Source organism: Eschrichtius robustus, chromosome 15, assembly GCF_028021215.1.
Source record: "Eschrichtius robustus isolate mEscRob2 chromosome 15, mEscRob2.pri, whole genome shotgun sequence".
Lineage (NCBI taxonomy): Eukaryota > Metazoa > Chordata > Mammalia > Artiodactyla > Eschrichtiidae > Eschrichtius > Eschrichtius robustus.
Window position 1 is genome coordinate 88,034,975 of NC_090838.1, and position 19,858 is coordinate 88,054,832.

The 19,858-nt window shown below is 36.2% G+C and overlaps 1 protein-coding gene across 14 annotated transcripts in view; it reads right to left on the reverse strand.

The window, feature by feature from the left end:
• Positions 1-3,159: 3,159 nt before the first annotated feature.
• TSGA10 (testis specific 10) overlaps positions 3,160-19,858 on the reverse strand; it is a 101,630-nt gene continuing 84,931 nt past the window's right edge. For 13 of the 14 annotated variants that reach the window (XM_068564202.1, XM_068564201.1, XM_068564197.1 and 10 more), the window contains 4 exons: positions 10,926-11,128; positions 9,055-9,159; positions 8,728-8,877; positions 3,160-3,724 (listed from right to left, as the gene is read on the reverse strand). In XM_068564202.1, the coding sequence (XP_068420303.1) occupies positions 3,700-3,724; positions 8,728-8,877; positions 9,055-9,159; positions 10,926-11,128 (483 nt within the window). In that variant the 3' untranslated portion in view covers positions 3,160-3,699. The remainder of the gene's footprint in view (positions 3,725-8,727; positions 8,878-9,054; positions 9,160-10,925; positions 11,129-19,858) is intronic. The other variant, XM_068564191.1, reaches the window with a different exon arrangement.

The window sequence follows — 19,858 nt, forward strand, 5'->3', positions numbered from 1 at the left end:
ACTGGACAGGTACATGTAAAAGAATGTAATTAGAACACTTCCTAACACCATACACAAAAATAAACTCAAAATGGATTAAAGACCTAAATGTAATGCCAGACACTATTAAACTCTTAGATGAAAACATAGGCAGAACACTCCATGACATAAATCACAGCAAGATCCTTTTTGACCCACCTCCTAGACAAATGGAAATAAAAACAAAAATAAACAAAAAGGACCTAATGAAATTTAAAAGCTTTTGCACAGCAAAGGAAACCATAAACAAGATGTGAAGACAACCCTCAGAATGGGAGAAAATATTTGCAAATGAAGCAACTGACAAAGGATTAATCTCCAAAATATACAAGCAGCTCATGCAGCTCAGTATCAAAAAAACAAACAACCCAATCAAAAATGGGCAGAAGACCTAAATAGACATTTCTCCAAAGAATATATACAGACTGACAACAAACACATTAAAGAATGTTCAACATCATTAATCATTAGAGAAATGCAAATCAAAACCACAATGAGATATCATCTCACACTGCTCAGAATGGCCATCATCAAAAAATCTACAAACAATAAATGCTGGAGAGGGTGTGAAGAAAAGGGAACCATCTTGCACTGTTGGTGGGAATGTAAATTGATACAGCCACTGTGGAGAACAGTATGGAGGTTCCTTAAAAAACTAAAAATAGAGCTACCATATGACCCAGCAATCCCACTACTGGGCGTATACCCTGAGAAAACCATAATTCAAAAAGAGTCATGTACCACAATGTTCATTGCAGCTCTATTTACAATAGCCAGGACATGGAAGCAACCTAAGTGCCCATCGACAGATGAATGGATAAAGAAGATGTGGCACATATATACAATGGAATATTAATTACTCAGCCATAAAAAGAAATGAAAATGAGTTATTTGTAGTGAGGTGGATGGACCTAGAGTCTGTCATACAGAGTGAAGTAAGTCAGAAAGAGAAAAACAAATACCGTATGCTAACACATATATATGGAATCTAAGAAAAAAATAAATGGTCATGAAGAACCTAGTGGGAAGACGGGAATAAAGACGCAGAACTACTAAAGAATGGACTTGAGGATATGGGGAGGGGGTGGGGTGAGATGTGACAGGGTAAGAGAGTGTCATGGACATATATACACTACCAAATGTAAAATAGATAACTAGTGGGAAGCAGCCGCATAGCACAGGGAGATCAGCTCGGTGCTTTGTGACCACCTAGAGGGGTAGGATAGGGAGGGTGGGAGGGAGGGAGATGCAAGAGGGAAGAGATATGGGGATATATGTATATGTATAACTGATTCACTTTCTTATAAAGCAGAAACTAACAAAAAAATAAAATAAAATAAAATAAAACAATAAATGCTCTTAAATATTACCATAAGGACTTCCCTGGTGGCACAGTGGTTAAGAATCCGCTTTCCAATGCAGGGGACACAGGTTCGAGCCCTGGTCCAGGAAGATCCCACATGCCGTGGAGCAACTAAATCCGTGCACCACAACTACTGAGCCTGCGCTCTAGAGCTCTCAAGCCACAACTACTGAGCCTGTGTGCCACAACTACTGAAGCCCACATGCCTAGAGCCTGTGCTCCACAACAAGAGAAGCCACCGTAATGAGAAGCCCACGCACCACAACAAAGAGTAGCCCCCACTTGCCGCAGCTAGAGAAAGCCCACGCACAGCAACGAAGACCCAATGCAGCCAAATTAACTAAATTAATTTAAGTAAAAAATATATTACCATAAGAAATAATCTTTTCTTTGAATTTTAGCATAGAATACACTTAAGGGTTCTCTACCTTTGGATAATGTTGGCCCCTTTATACTTACCATATAATTTTCCTTTTAAGTATTCTGCGATTAATGGCACAAGTCAAGTACAGTATACTTTTAATCAAGTATGGAAATATTTTCTGACATACTTCATTCCTATTTCTGTCACACCCCTCTCCCTCATACTGCCCTCTCCACTTACAATATCAGAGAGAGTCATACAGAGTGAAATAAGTCAGAAAGAGAAAAACAAATATTGTATATTAATGTATATATGTGGAATCTAGAGAATTGGTATAGATGACCTTATTTGCAAAGCAGAAATAGAGACACAGAGGTAGAGAACAAATGTATGGATACCAAGGGGGAAAGGGATGGGGTGGGAGGAACTGGGAGATTGGGATTGACACATACGCACTATTAATACTATGTATAAAATAGACAATTGAGGGGAACATACTGTATAGCACAGGGAACACTACTTAATGCACTGTGGTGTCCTAAATGGGAAGGAAATCCAAAAGGGAGGGGATATATGTATAATGTATGGCTGATTCATTTTGCTGTGCAGTAGAAGCTAACCCCAATATATGTTAAGTGCACACAACAGGTGACACTCAGCTCCTTATCAGCTCTTCTAGGAGGTGGAGAGACTAAAATAAATGTTGTGATGCTTTGCTACCTAGCAGAGGTTAATTTTGCATATCTACTGGTATATTATTTAATACCAGGAAGAAAAACTTTTTGTATATTATTCTGTAACATGTTTATTAAAAGATAACATCTTATTTTTAATTATTCAATTTTTAAAACCAATCTGTAATGACTGTCCTGAACTAGCTGTGTAAACCTCAAGGTTTTTAAAAATCAAAGTAAAGTGAATATAGAGCATAAATTTATGGTGAAAAACATTAGAGTGCTAATGCATAAACAAGACCTAAATCAGGGCACTATCCTACATTACTGTAGTTATAATGAATAGTGACTCTATAAAATGAGACACTGTCTGCATCATATGAATATTATCAATGACAGGGCTTTTTAAAAATTATTAAAATGGCAAGAGTACAAATAGCTTTTACCAGTAGTGTTCAGACTGTAATATCAACATTAAATCAAAGTCTATGGACAGAAAAGTTAAGAGATTTAGGAGAATTTAGGGGAAATGAGGAAACATCACTGAACTTGGTACTCTACATTATAGACAGCTGCCACAGGCAAAAAATAAATAAATAAAATGGCAATTAAGTTGATTGCAGTATTTTAATATTTTAAAGAAAAACATATTAAAAATACAGATTTTTTTTAATTTTTACATTCTTGACAGATATAGCATTACCTACCTTTCTAAAAATAGTAGGGGTAAACAACTGCAGAAAATGTATGTTAATTAGTGGTACAACACTATGTATTTAAAAACCCTGACACGCTCGTACTATCTACTGCTTTGAAGTCAGATTATGGCCTAGAGTTAATGTCACGTTGGTTCCAAAATGGAATATGGGGTCCCAGGCCAGTATTGGTAAACTGTGCCTATTGTGGCACAACTTGTCCAGCCATGAAAGCATAAATCACAAAGAAAAAATCAGTTTTGTAAAAACACTTTTCCCTCTTTTTATAATCTTCTTTATTTACTCTGGATAGTTAACATAACAGTGTTCAATAGTGAAGTAAGCAGATTTTATACTCACTATTACTGTATGGATAGAAAGAGCCATATGCATTTTTGTTTTTTATAAGTCATCTCAGATCACTGTGATATGGCACATGAAAAGAGAGATTCAGAGGCGCAACATTAATAAATTCATTTAACATTGGCAAGCATTCAAAAGATAAATGCAATCATATAGCAAAAAAAAAAAAAATCAGTTTGAAACTCTGACCTCTCCCAAGGATATGAAGAATCTTTTCACGTGTCAGAAATCTCTATAGCAAAGATTCCTATAAGAGAGAAAAAAAATATGTAGATTAATATTTTCAACTCAGTGATTTCATGATGAATAAAAAAATGTGTTCTAATATTACTTTGGTAAGACTTAGGATTTTTCCCTCAGCTTCTGTGAAAGAAAACAGATACAATGTATTTTTTCACTCAGTTTCACAAGCTGTGATACATCCATGTCATGGAATACTGTGGATTCAACAATAAAAAAGAATGAACTATTGACACACACAACTTGGATGGATCTCATGGGCACTGTGCTAAGAGAGAGAAACCAGTCTCAAAAACTGACATCCCATGTGTGATTCCATGTATACAACATTCTCAAAAGGACAGAATTATAGAGCTGGAGAAGAAATTAGTGTTTGCTCAGGGATAGGGAGGAGAACGAGAGGGCTGTGATTATAAAAGGGTATCATGAAGGAATGAGCTCCTCGGGGCTGATGGAACAATTCAGAACATTGACTATGGTGGCGTCATATGTTCTCTGTGTAAAAAAACTGTGCACACACACAAGTGTGTGTAAAAACTAGTGAAAACTGAATAAGGCCCATCGACTGGTTAATTATGCCAGTGTCAGTTTCCTGGTTTGTAAGATATTGCCATTGGGGAAGCTGGGGGAAGGATATGGTGGGACTATCTGTACTATTTTTGCAACTACCTGTGAGACTGCTGTAATCATTTCAAAATAAAAAAAAGTAAAACAAAGCAAAACAAAACTGTGTTACAGTCACACAATGGAATATTACTCAGCAGTTAAAAGGAATATCCAATAATATCTGATACATGCAACAAGCCGGATAAATCTCAAATATGTAGTGCTGAGTGAAAGTCAGCCACTACAGACTGCATACCACATGATTCCATTTATATGACAACCTGAAAAGGCAACACTATAGGAACAGGAAACAGATCAGTGGTTGGGGGAAAGTAAATTAAGTACACTGACTGTTGTCTGGATAATAGGTGGCAGCCAAAGGATACCATTTAAGACTAACAGCAAAAACTTAAAATTTAAAAAATAGGGTACTTTAAGGGTACTATTAAAAGTATTAATAGAAAGGTAACCATTATAATAAAACACAAAACTTCTTCAATATCAAAAGAAATGTTCACAAGCAAAGAAGAATAACCAAATAGAGTAAATATCACACAGTAAACACGGTTATCATAACATAAGATGATATGACCGAGTTGAGGCCAAATTTAACAGTTATATCAATAATATGAAGGAGCTTAACTCACCTGTTTTAAAAAAATTTCAAAATGATTCATAAAGCAAAACTCAAATCCATACTATATAAAAGCAAGATACTTAAAATGCAGTGATTCAAAAAAGTTAAAAATAAAGTAATGGACAAAGATCTACCAGGCAAATGGAGACAATAAGGAAACAGGAGTTGTAACTCTAATACCAGACAAAGTAGGCATCAAGTCCTTCCTCCTTCCAAAAAAATTAAACGCATCAGAAAATAACACTTCATAAAAGCCACATTCACAATAAAGATATGACAGTTCAGAATATCTATGCCACAAATAAAACAGCAAACCACCTATATAAAACAAAATTTATAGGAGACATAAGAAAAAATAAAAACATACTAATAATAGATTTTAAAGCACCATTCTTAGTAAAACAAGTGAACAAAAATTAAACGACATTATAAAAGAACTAAATAAAATTTAAAAGGCAAATCTTTTAGATATATTACACTATACTCTGATAAGAAAGAATATATCTTCTCAAGTGCACATGAACTGTTCACAAAAATTGATCATGCAGTAAAGTACAAAGAAAACATCAGTAGTGTCCATAAAATAGAAATATTATAGACAATAGTCTCTGATCACAATGCAATAACATTAGAAATTAAAAATGAAACCAAAACAAACAAAAAAGCTCTTCTCATTGAAAATTAAAAGATTTTCTATCAAATAACTCTTGGGTAAAAGTGAGAATACAAACAGAAATTACAGAATTTCTGAAAAATAATGATCACAAAAACACTATAGATCAGAATCTATGGGATAGATTTAAAGCAGTGATCACAGCAAAATTCATACCTCTGAATATCTACATCAATAAAAGTGAAAGAATGGTAATAAATGAATTAAATTTCTAACTCAAAACTCTAGGGAAAAAAACCCAACAAAGTAAATGAAAAAGCACAAGGAAGGAAATAATATAAATAAAAACAGAAATTAATAAGAAAGAAAAACAGATTAAATCAATAAATCAAAATGCTGGTTCTTTGAAGCAATGAACAAAGTAAACAAACCATAGGCTAAGGTAATCAACAACAAAAGGGAGAAACATACATATACAAATGAGAAATGACAATAGGATATAACTATTGATACAGAAGAAATTTTTAAATTTATAAGATATTGCATTGGTTACTTCTGTGCAAATAAGTTTGAAAACCTAGATAACTGAAAACCTAGATAACTTTTAGACAAATAGACATAGAAAGCTTAAAAAGACCAATTTCCAAAGAAGCAACAGAGGAGTTCCCTGGTGGCGCAGTGGTTAAGAATCCACCTGTCAATGCAGGGGACACGGGTTCGAGCCCTGCTCCGGGAAGATCCCACATGCCGCAGAGCAACTAAGCCTGTGCACCACAACTACTGAGCCTGCGCTCTAGAGCCCGCAAGCCACAACTACTGAGCCCGTGTGCCACAACTAGTGAAGCTCACACACCTAGTGCACATGCTCTGCAACGAGAGAAGCCACAGCAATGAGAAGCCTGCGCACTGCAACGAAGTAGCCCCTTCTCACCGCAACTAGAGAAAGCCCGCGTGCAGCAATGAAGACCCAACGCAGCCAAAAATAAATAAATTAATTAATAAATTTTAAAAAAAAAGAAGTCGTGTCAAGGCTTTAAAAAAAAAGCAATAGAAAAAGTTATTAAGGAAGTACACCCCACAAAAAAAAAGAACCAAGGCTATGTGGTTTGACAGGTAAACTCACCCAAATCTTTAGAGATCAAATAATCCCCAACTATATAAATTGTTTCAAAGCAAGGTAAACAAAAAATTCTCAAATTCTTTTTTTGAAACAAATATAACATTGATATCTAAACTTGATAGACATAGCACAGAGAGAAAATTACAGACCAATATCACTTACGAATATTGATACACCACAGATCTAAAGTAAATGAAATAGTAGTGAACACCAAGAAAATAATACACTATGACCAAGTAGGGGCTATGCCAGAAATTCAAAGATGGTTCAATACTTGAAAATCTATTAATATAATTCACATATTAATAGTTCTAAAGAGAAAAACCATATCTTCATAGATGATAAAAAGGCCCTTGACAAAAGCATCCTTTCCTAATAAAAAGTCTTGAAAAAATAGTAATGAGTAGTATTTCCTTAATATCATAAAACATATAAACCTCAATCCTAAAGCCAGTATCTTACTTAATGGGCAAACCCCATTGGCATTCTCACCACAGGTCAGAATTAAAACAAGAATGTCCACTTTTGCCACAGCTATTTATCATTATTCTGATGATACTGGCAAATGCAATCAACTAGAGAATACAATTCAAGAGATACATACAGGAAAAGAAGAAATAAAATTATCTCTTTTTGCAGATGACATGATAGTATATCTGGAAACCCCTAAAGAATCAATGACAAAACTTAATGAAACAGTAAAAGAATTTAGCAAGGTAATGTGATAGAAAATTAACATGCAAAAATAGCATCTTTTGAAGATACAATGAATGGAGGAAACCCCGTTTACAATAGCAACAAAAAATAATAAAATCTTTAGGAATGAACTTAACAAGAAATGTTCAAAACCTATATAAAGAAAAAAAATACAAGCCATTCCTGAAAGACACAAAGCAAATTTAAACAAATGGAAAGACATCTCTTCTTCTTAGGATATCTCAACATAATCAACAAAAATGAAAAATGAAAGCAAATTGAAACAAATGAATCTAATGTATTTCAAATGTATACCATAAACACAGTGAAAAGGGAAAAAAAAAGAATTACTTCAAGTAAGTTATGAACACAGTATTTGACTATATGCCTTCAAGACTTGGGAAAGGTAATGTATGGGGATAGAAAGGAAGAATTGCAAACAGATTCTGAACTTTTTTTACTGTAGTAACAGTAAACAGCCTGTTTACTGTAGTAACATAGATGAAGACATTTTGAAAGTATTTTAGATGCATTCTGGGGTTGAGCAAATGAATACCTGTGTTGCTGTGTTGCTGTTGTTGAGCAAATGTGCTGATGTTAAACCAGGGCTCTCACTGGAGAAGAAAGGATGTACAAATACAGAACGGAAGGAGGCAAGGGAGAAACCTGTGAGGATGGTTCAAACTGGAGGTATTAGTTATTGTAAAAAAAAAAAAAAAATGTCTGTTGGGGGCGGTGGGGAGAGGGCGAGAGAGAGAGAGGGAGGAACAAGTGCAAGAGTGTGAGTGCATGAGACAGCACGTGTTGTGTCATAAACACAGAAAAAGCAAATGTGGTAAAATTTTAATAATAGTGAGTATGGGTAAAAGGTTGCACAGATGTTCTTTGTATTATTTTAGTTAACTTCTTGTAAGTTGGAAATTATTTCTAAATAAAAATGTTTTTACGAAATTTGTGGCATACAGGAATATATCTAAAATATTTTCCTCTGAAAAATTAGCCTATTATTTTCCTGAAGTATATGTATTTTATGGTGCTGTAATAATTAGCCAATATTTTGTTAATGAAAGTATATGAAAAAACTGTATGTTGTAGAAATAAAAAGAAAATCAGATTTTAAAAATATAATTTATGTAGACATTAGATAAAATAGACCTTTCTTTAACATATTTATATAAAACTAATTATCAAAATATTTTTATGTCTACATATCTAATTATGTAATGATGTTTAAATAGCACTATTAATGGTAGACTGTTAGGGAGTTTTCTTACCCCCTCAGATATTCAGTTTTTATTGCTATATGGTTCCCGAAGAATGGATCCTTAAACCACTTACTCTTCTAATGATCGATCCAGGCCTCGGTCAGGAGATCGACGGTGAGCACGTTCTGGTGAGTGACATTTTGCATTTGGCTTTATCGTGGAACTCAAATGATAAGCATTACTTGAGTAATTCTGGCGGCGAAGTTCTTGCACAGCTCTTTCCCTAAAGCAAAACATTGAGACTTTTACTAAACTTTATATCCAGCGACATTATTAACACTGTCGTAGAACTATAGTTCAAATCATGCTTTAAAATCTAAGCATCATGAAATAACCAAAATCTATGGTTATCCAAGGAACAGTGCTTTCCAGGCTGAACGTGGCATAGAGACACACTTACCTTTCAAAGCGCTCTGTCCCTAGTTGTCTCTTGGTAATGTCTAAATCAGCTTCCAACTGCGTTACGATGTTCCTGAACTGGGCCACGTCTCTACTCTGGATGGCCCTGTGTAAAAGAATGTGAGTGACAGTTAATTACAGGTAAAATACGGCTAGGACTCCTAGAGTACAAGAAACCATGTTGGCAATGGTTTCTCAGCTGGATCCAAGCAAAATTGTCATTTTCATAGATGTATTAGTGCATCTATAATATGCCAGCTTTAGATGCAGTAAATGTGCAAAGTAGCCTACTAAAAGCCTAAGCTGTCCCAGCCCCATTCAATTAGTTAAACCTTTTCTGTCTCAGTTTCCCTATGTTTAGAGGGGTAATATTATCTATTATCTACCTATATTACTTATTTACTGCAGATCATTTTTACAAGTGTACTTTAAGGTATTAGGTGCGTATTCCAGTGCATATAATACTGGAATTCACTAGCACCACAATGAATGTGTGTGTATATATGTACATTTAATCGACCAAATGCCTTATATATACTTGTAATGAAATTTGATATATCTACTGTTAAAAACAAAATCTCTTCAATTTAACAGGATCTTCCTTAGGGCTAAACACTGCCTCAAAAACCCTGTGATAAGGCACACTACCATGAGGCAGATGACACAGGTGAATGCTGCTTGCACAGAACATTCTATCCTCTCTGCTAGCTTTCAGGACTGCATTACAGACTGCTGGAGTCTAAACTTTAGAGACTAAGAACACTCAACTTTATCAAGCTTACTTGATACTACTCACCAGCCAGTCTAAAACAGAATGTACCCCTTAAGGTGGGAGTGTCGGCACACTTCACTGAGGCAATTTCCACCTACGGCTTGAGGAAATGATCCTGCAGAACTGGTTGAAGGTACCCCAAAAGCCCAGCTGCAGTGATTGAAAAGAATGACTCAATCACAGCTGCCACAACCTAAAATCAGTTTCTGAAGGAAACGGGCCCTGGCTTTGCAGCCTTTGCTCAGTCGGGGGCTCCTACAAGTGGCCGATTTCTGAGACCGTGATTCCTGTCCTTCCCCACGTCCCCTGCTTGGATGGGAGGACAGAGTTGAGGCTGGATGAAAAAGTGTTATAGGTGGGACAGATAAGAACAGAAGCTAAGGGTCCCCATGAAGTTTTGTGAGAGGTGAGTTTAATAGTAAAATATTAAGTTTAATAATAAAATATTAAGTTTAATAATAAAATATTTTAATAATAAAATATTACTTTAATATTTTAATAATAAAATATTCACTATGTTTAATAATAAAATATTCACTACGCAGGCAGGCATTTCCACCTAATCCTCCAGTCTTGTAAATAAGGTGCTAATGGTATTAGGGATTCTTGAAATTAAAAAAAGTCAAAATCAATGCTCTGGGGGAAGTCTTCAGCATTCTGTAAATGCAGTAGTTCTTCCAGATTACCAGTATACACTTACAGGTACATAGGTACATAGGGAAATATCATGTGGCAAATGGAAAGACTCGGTAGCACTAGCAGGTGGGTCCATAAATAGAAAAATTCTGCTGGTTTCAGAAGTGCTTAATTTCTTCTAATCTGGTTATTTCCTAAAGGCAATATGTTAAATCAATAGGTGTTCATTTATACCCAAACAATCAACAAAGATGGTTAAACTTAAATTTAGATAAATTTAGATAAACATATAATAGAAATAAGTACTAAATCTTAGACAAATCACAATACTTTGGGTCCTCAGTTTAATTAATAGCAAATTATGGCACTAAATTATCTAAATGCCAGCTTTAAAATTCTATTAATCTATAAAGTACCAAAAATTTAGAAATATGACTTTGTTATCATATTGCTAACCAACTCACATTTTGTTTTCTGCCAAACAAAGGTGTTCTTTAAGAAGCTGAATTTCAGATTCTTTTTCTTGAAGTGCTATCTGAGACTGATATTCTTTGTCTCGATTGGCCACCAGCAAAGCTTCTAGATTCTGCATGGAGATTCTCTCATTTGTCATCTGACTCCTGAGGAGTTCTATTTCAGAACGAGCAGAATCCAACTCATTCTCCATCTGTACAATAACAGGAAGATACCTATACTTATTCCTATTCGTTCACTTAACTGATGTATTATCAGAGACTCATAAAATGTCTGTATTATGTTATAAACTGACAACCACTTTTAATTTCTTGATTAGAAATTGTGTCCTCCTTCTTACCGGATATGCACACACACTGAGTATCACTTTCCCCAACTCTCTGATAATATCAGAAAGTTCATTAATTTAAGTAAAGAGTTATTAATCTCAAACTTCAAACAATTTCCATTTGCAGCTTTGATATTTCTTAATTTATTTCTGCAAGACTGACATAGTAGTATCTGTAACTACTGCTTTGTCCTGAGTTGGGTGAATTATAAACACCTAACTTCCTGACGGAATGTCATCACGCTCCATAGTTAAGAAAGATAAGGAGTAATTGCACATTCCCTCTCTTGCATGATCCTGTGGAAAACTTCACTTTTTGAAGGTTATCTTGAGCCTAAAATACGTTCTGTAAGCCAAATGTTTCTTCAAAAGGAGGAAAACCAGACATCACTATTTAGAAAAAAATTATTCCTTATCTCATAATACACATTATAATAATTTATATATGCATTTAAAAAGTTAAATGTACAAAGATAAAACCTTAAGAAAAAAAAGTTAAATAAAAATGAAATTATTAGGAAAGGGGCGGGCAGGTAGGGGAAGAACTTTTTAGACTAGATACAATTAAAAAATGAAAAAACAAACCTATTTATACTCATTATAAACAAACAAAATTTACGAGGAAAAAAACCAGATGAGAATAAACTCAGTAAATAGTTAATATCTTATTAATATAAGGAAGATGAACAAACTGATGAGAACTATGAACTAATGATGTGAACAGAAAATGTACAAAATACAGCTAATTAGTAAACATATAGAATGACTTACCCTTACTAATAATCAAAGAAATAGAAATTAAATCAAGACGGTATTTCTAGTCCAGGATTTCTTAACTTTGACACTACTGATCTTTTGGGTTGGACACTTATTTGGCGTAGGGAGCTGCCCTATGCATTACAGGATGTCTAGCAGCATCCCTGGCCTCTACTTACCAGAGATCCATGGCATCCCCCCACCCTGGTTGTGACAGTCAGAAATGTCTATAGACATTGCTAAGTGTTTCCTGGGGAGCAAAATCTCTTTCAGGTGAACCAATGTTGTAGTTCATCAAACTGGCAAATTTCTTAGTTTTTGTGTTGATTAACATCAAAATGGGCAATGGCAATCTCATATCCTTGCTGGCAGGAATATAAAATGGAGCATCCCTTCTTTGGTAACAGCTTAATTGGAATATAATTCACATACCATACAACTTGCCCATTTAAACTGTACAGGTCAATGGTTTTTAGTATATTAACAGAGTTGTATGATCATACCACAATCTCACAATCTATTGTGAGAACTTTTTCATCATCCCAAAATGAAACCCAGCACACATCAGCAGTCATTCCCCCACCCCTACCCCAGCACTAGCCCTAGACAATCCCTAATCTATTTTCTGTCTCTATGATCTGCTTTATTTTGAACATTTCATATAAATGGAATCATACAATGTGTGTGTGGTCTTATGGGATTGCCTTCCTTCACTTAGTGTAATGTTTTCAAGAGTCATCCATGTTTTAGCAGGTATCAATACTTCATTACTTCTATTGCCAAATAATATTCCCTTGCATAGATGTAGGAACATTTGAGTTATTTACACTTTTTGGCTATTATAAATAATGCTGCTAAGAACATTTGTATGTAAGTTTTTACATGGACCTATGTTTTCATTCTCCTTTGATAAATAGCAGTGGGATTTCTGGACTTTATGGTAATCCTATTTTTTCACATTTTGAGGAACTGCCAAGATGTTTTCCAAAGAGGCCTATTTTACATTCCCACCAGCAATGTATGAAGGTTCCAAGTTTTCCACATCTTTGCCAACATTTGCTACTGTCTTTTTTAAATTATAGCCATCCTAGTGGTTATGAAATGGTATAGTTTTGTTTTGCATTTCTCTGATTGTTAATGATGTTGAGCATCTTTTCATGTGCTTTTTGCCCACTTATGTAGTGTCTATAGAGAAATGTCTATTGAGATCCTTTCCCCATTTTTTGAGTTGGGTTATTGCTAAGTTGCAAGAGTCCTTTATATACTCTGGATACAAATCTCTTATTAGATATATGATTTGCAAATGTTTTCCCCATTGTGTGCATTGTCTTTTTACTTTGTTGATATCATTTGCAGCACAAAAGTTTTTTATTTTGATGAAGTCCTTCTAATCTATTGTTTCTTCTGCTGTATTTGTGGTGTGACTCTAAAAAAGCATTACCTAACCCAAGGTCACAAAGATTTATTTGTATGTTCTCTTCTTAAGAGTTTTATAATTTTAACTCTTACATATAGGCCTATAAAACATTTGAAGTTAATTTTTGTATATGGTATGTGATAGGAATCCAACTTCATTCTTTTCCATGTAGATGTTCAGTTGTCCCAGTAGCATTTGTTGAAAAGACTATTCTTCCCCCATTAAATTGTATTGCTACCAATTTTTCAGACATCATTTCACTACAAATGTAAGAGTTTATTTCTGGACTCTCAATTCTGTTCCACTGATCTATATATCTTTCCTTATGCTAGTACTACACTGTCTTGATTACTATAGACAGTTTTGAAATTGGGAAGTGCTCTGATTTTGTTCTTTTTCAAGATTGTTTTGGCTATTCTGGGTCACTTGCACTTCCATATTAATTTTATGTCATCTTGTCAGTTTCAATGAGGAAGCCAGCTGGGATTCTAATAGGCATTGTATTGAATCTGTAGACCAATTTGGGGTAGTACTGCCATTTTAACAGTGTTAAGTCTTCTGATCCATGGATGTGGGATGTCTTTCCTTTTATTTGGGTCTTTCATTTCTCTCTCTCTCTCTCTCTTTCTCTCCCTCTAGCTATCTCTCTCCAAACTGGAAATAACAGATGTCCTTCAAAGGATGAATGATTAAACAAACTGTGTTACAGGAATGAACCACTAATATATGCAACAACCTGGATGAATCTTCAGAGAATTATGCTGAGTGAAAAAATCCAATCCCAAAAGGTTACATATCGTATGATTCTATCTATATAACATTCTTGAAGTGACAAAATTTACAAGTGGAGAAGAGATTAGCTGTTTGTTTCCAGGGGTTAAGGAGAGGTTGTGGATAGGAGGGGAGTAGATATAGCGCTAAAAAAGGGCAACATGATGGGTCCTGTGATAGAAATGTTCCATATCTTGCCTGAAACAATGTCAGAAGCCTGGTTGAGATATTATACTATGGTTTTGCAAGATGTTACCATTGGGGGAGGCCAGGTAAAGGAGACACAACATTTCTTTGTATAGTTTCTTATAATTGCATGTGAATCTACAATTATCTCAAAATCAAAAGTTTAGCTTAGAAAAATTATTTGTCTGTCCCTTATATGCATAGTACAGCTGAAGAAATACAAAGATAAATAAGACAGTTCTTACACTTGAAATACAGCTTATTATGGGGATAAACATATATACATAAATAACTAAATTCTAAGGCAAAAAAATTTACGTCAGGAGTATTTAAAAATACTATGAGAATTAGCCTGATGACTTCACACCCATCAGGATAGTTATTAGCAAAAGAGAGAGAGAGGTGGGGGAGGGAGGGAAGGAGGGAGAGTGGTAGAGAGAGAGAGAAAAAAAGAAAGAAAGAAAGAAAGAAAGAAAGAAAGAAAGAAAGAAAGAAAGAAAGAAAGAAAGAAAGAAAGAAAGAAAGAAAAAGAAAGAGAGAGAAAGAGAGAAAGAAAGAGAAAGAGAGAAAGAAAGGCTGAAAAACAAGTGTTGGCAAGGATGTAGAGAAACTGGAACACTTGTGCACTGTTAGTGGGAATGTAAAATGGTACAGCTGCTTTGGAAAACAGTACGGAGGTTCCTGAAAAAATTAAAAATAGAATTACCATATGATTACCATATGATCCAGAAATCCAACTTCTGGGTAGAGACCCAAAGAAAATGAAAGCAGCATCTTGAAGAGAGATTTATACACCCATGTTTATAGCAGCATTATTCACAATAGCTAAAACATGGAAGCAACCCAAGTGTCCACAAACTGACAAATAAATAAGCAAACTGTGGTATATTCACACAATGGAATATTGTTCAGCCTTAAAAAGGAAAGAGAGGGTGGAGTCAAGATGGAGGTGTGGGAAGACGTGGAGTTAGCTTCTCCCCACAACTAGGGCGCCTGCTGGCCGCTGGTGGGGGACTCTGACACCCAAGGAGATGGGAGGAAACCCAAAGTGAACCAGTAGGATGTAGGGGGACTGAGCGGGGAGGAGAAGTGGAGGCCAGACAGGGTCTGCGCCCCCTAAGGCCGGGGAGATCAGGAGAGGCAGGTGGGAGGGACTCTCCCAGAAGAGAGGGAGAGGAGTGGACGGCCATCGCCTGGCCCACTAGGGCCAGGGAGCCTGCTGAGCTCCCAAGCCAGTTCCCCCTATCCAAAGCCCGATCCAGGCCACATGCATCCTTGAGGGCATAGCAGGGAGGCCGGAGAGATCAGGAGATGCAGGTGGGATGGGCCATCCGGGAGGAGCGGGAGAGGAGTGGAGGACGATTGCTCTGCCCACTCGGGCCCGGGGAGCCTGCTGAGCTCCCAGGCTGGTCCCCTGCCCTCCAAGGCCACCCACCCCTCATTGGTCCTGGGGGCATAGGAGGGAGGCCGGGGAGATCAGGAGAGGCAGGTGGGAGGGGCCCTCCCAGACCGGAGGAGCAGGAGAGGAGAGGAGGGCATTTGCCCTACCCACTCAAGCCCAGGAAGCCTGTTGGGCTCCCAGGTGAGGTTCCCTGCCTTCTAAGACCAGGGGTGCGGGGCACGCCTGGGCCCCTTCTGTTCCTAGAGCCTAAGCCCCACCCCCCCACATCCCCCAGGGTCTTTTCCAGCCGTGTGGGTCCTAAGCATAGGCCCCGCCCACTGCCCAAACCTCACACTTGCTTGGGCCCTGCCCTCCACAGCCAAGGTCTTCCCCCTCCTTTTTTTTCTTTTCCCTCCTCTTTTTTACTTTTGGGGTACTGATGTACCTTCTGGTTGCTGATTCATCTATATTTTTATTTTTATATTCTTTCTAACATATCTGTTAGTTTCCTAGTCTAATTTTATTTTTTACTTTGTTATTGTTCTCTCTCTCTTTTTTTTTTTTTTTTGCCACCCCATGTGGCTTGAGGGATCTTGTTCACGAGCCCAGGGTAAGGCTGAAGCTCCTGTGGTGGGAGCTCCAAGTCTGAACCAATGGACTAACAGAGAACCTCAGACCCCAGGGAATATTCATCAGAGTGAGGTCTCACAGAGTTCCTCATCTCATCACCAAGACCCAGCCTACAAACCCCAGTGTTGGAAGCCTCAGGCCAAATAACCAGTAAGACAGGAACACAATCCCACTCATAAAAAAAAAAAAATGAGACAGCAAAAAAATATGTCACAGATGAAGCAGCAAGGTAAAAACCTACAAGACCAAATAAATGAAGAGGAAATAGGCAATCTACCTGAAAAAGAATTCACAGTAATGATAGTAAAGATGATCCAGAATCTCAGAAGTAGAATGGAGGCACGGATTGAGAAAATACAAGAAGTGTTTAACAAAGATCTAGAAGAACTAAAGAACAAACAAACAGAGATGAACAACACAATAACTGAAATGAAAAATACACTAGAAGGAATCAATAACAGAATAACTGAGGCAGAAGAACGAATAAGTGAGCTGGATGACAAAATGGTGGAAATCACTGCAGAGGAGCAGAATAAAGAAAAAAGAATGAAAAGAATTGAGGACAGTCTCAGAGACATCTGTGACAACACTAAACACACCAACATTTGAATTATAGGGGTCCCAGAAGAAGAAGACAAAAAGAAAGGGTCTGAGAAAATATTTGAAGAGATCATAGTCAAAAACTTCCCTAACATGGGAAAGGAAATAGTCACCAAAGTCCAGGAAGCACAGAGAGTCCCCTACAGGATAAACCCTAGGAAAAACACACCAAGACACATATTAATCAAACTAACAAAAATTAAATTCAAAGAAAAAATACTAAAAGCAGCAAGGGAAAAACAAAAAATAACGTGCAAAGGAATCCCCATAAGGTTATCAGCTGATTTTTCAGTGGAAATTCTGCAGGCCAGAAGGGAGTGGCAGGATATAGTTAAAGTGATGATAGAGAAAAACCTACAACCAAGATTACTCTACCCAGCAAGGATCTCATTCAGATTTGATGGAGAAGTCAAAAGCTTTTCAGACAAGCAAAAGCTAAGAGAACTCAGCACCACCAAACCAGCTTTAAAACGAATGCTAAAGAAACTTCTCTAGGCGGGAAACACAAGAGAAGAAAAAACCCCACAAAAACAAACCCAAAACAATTAAGAAAATGGTAACAGGAACATACATATCGATGATAACCTTGAATGTAAATGGATTAAATGCCCCAACTAAAAGACACAGACTGGCTGAATGGATACAAAAACAAGACCCGTATATATGCTGTCTACAAGAGACCTACTGCAGACCTAGGGACACATACAGACTGAAAGTGAACAGATGGAAAAAGATATTCCATGCAAATGGAACTCAAAAGAAAGCTGGAGTAGCAATACTCATATCAGATAAAGTAGACTTTAAAATAAGGACTGTTACAAGAGATAAGGAGGGGCACTACATAATGATCAAAGGATCAATCCAAGAAGAAGATATAACAATTATAAATGTTTATGCACCCAGCAGAGGAGCACCTCAATACATAAGGCAAATGCAAACAACCATGAAAGGAGAAATCGACAGTAACACAGTAATAGTAGGGGACGTTAACACCCCACTTACACCCATGGACAGATCACCCAAAATGAAAATAAATAAGGAAACACAAGCTTTAAATAACACAATAGCCCAGATAGATCTAACTGATATTTATAGAACATTCCACCCCAAAGTGGCAGAATACACTTTCTTCTCAAGTGCACATGGAACATTCTCCAGGATAGATCACATCTTGGGTCACAAATCAAGCCTCTGAAAATTAAAGAAAATTGAAATTGTATCAAGCATCTTTTTCTGACCACAATGCTATGAGATTGGAAATCAATTACAGGAAAAAATCTGTAAAAAAACACAAATACATGAGGCTAAACAGTGCACTACTAAATAACCAAGAGATCACTGAAGAAATCGAAGAAGAAATAAAAAAATACCTAGAAACAAATGAGAATGAAAACATGACGACCCAAAACCTATGGGACGCAGCAAAAGCAGTTCTAAAAGGGAAGTTTATAGCAATTCAATCTCACCTCAAGAAACAAGAAAAATCTCAAATAAACAATCTAACCTTACACTTGAAACAACTAGAGAAAAAAGAACAAAGAAAACCCAAAGTCAGTGGAAGGAAAGAAATCATAAAGATCAGAGCAGAAATAAATGAAATAGAAATGCAGAAAACAATAGCAAAGATCAATAAAACTAAAAGCTGGTTCTTTGAGAAGATAAACAAAATTGATAAACCCTTAGCCAGACTCATCAAGAAAAAAAGGGTGAGGATGCAAATAGATAAAATTAGAAATGAAAGAGGAGAAATCACAACTGACACTGCAGAAGTACAAAGGATTATAAGAGACTACTACAAACAACTATATGCCAATAAAATGGACAACCATGAAGAAATGGACAAACTCTTGGAAAGGTACAATTTTCCAAGACTGAACCAGGAAGAATTAGAAAACAAAAACAGACCTATCACAAGTAATGAAATTGAAACCATAATTAAAAATCTTCCAACAAAAGTCCAGGACCAGATGGCTTCACAGGCAAATTCTATCAAACATTTAGAGAAGAGCTAACTAACACCCATCCTTCTCAAACTCTTCCAAAAAATTGCAGAGGGAGAAACACTCCCAAATTCATTCTATGAAGCCACCATCACCCTGATACCAAAACCAGAAAAAGATATCACAAAAAAAGAAAATTATAGACCAATATCACTGATGAACATAGATGCAAAAATCTTGAACAAAATACTAGCAAACAAAATCCAACAGCACATTAAAAGGATCGTATACCATGATCAAGTGGGATTTATCCCAGGGATGCAAGGATTCTTCAATATATGCAAATCAATCAATGTGATATACCACAATAACAAATTAAGGAATAAAAACCATATGATCATCTCAATAGATGCAGAAAAAGCTTTTGACAAAATTCAACACCCATTTATGATAAAAACTCTCCAGAAAATGGGCATAGAGGGAACATACCTCAACATAATAAAGGCCATATATGACAAACACACAGCAAGAATCATATTCAATGGTGAAAAACTGAAAGCATTTCCACTAAGATCAGGAAAAAGACAAGGATGTCCACTCTCACCACTCTTATTCAACATAGTTTTGGAAGTCCTAGCTACAGCAATCAGAGAAGAAAAAGAAATAAAAGGAATACAAATTGGAAAAGAAGAAGTAAAACTGTCACTGTTTGCCGATAACATGATACTATACGTAGAAAATCCTAAAGATGCCACCAGAAAACTACTAGAAGTAATCAATGTATTTGGTAAGGTTGCAGGATACAAAATTAAGGCACAGAAATCTCTGGCATTCCTATAAACCAACAATGAAAAATCAGAAAGAGAAATGAAGGAAACACTCCCATTTACCATTGCAACAAAAAGAATAAAATA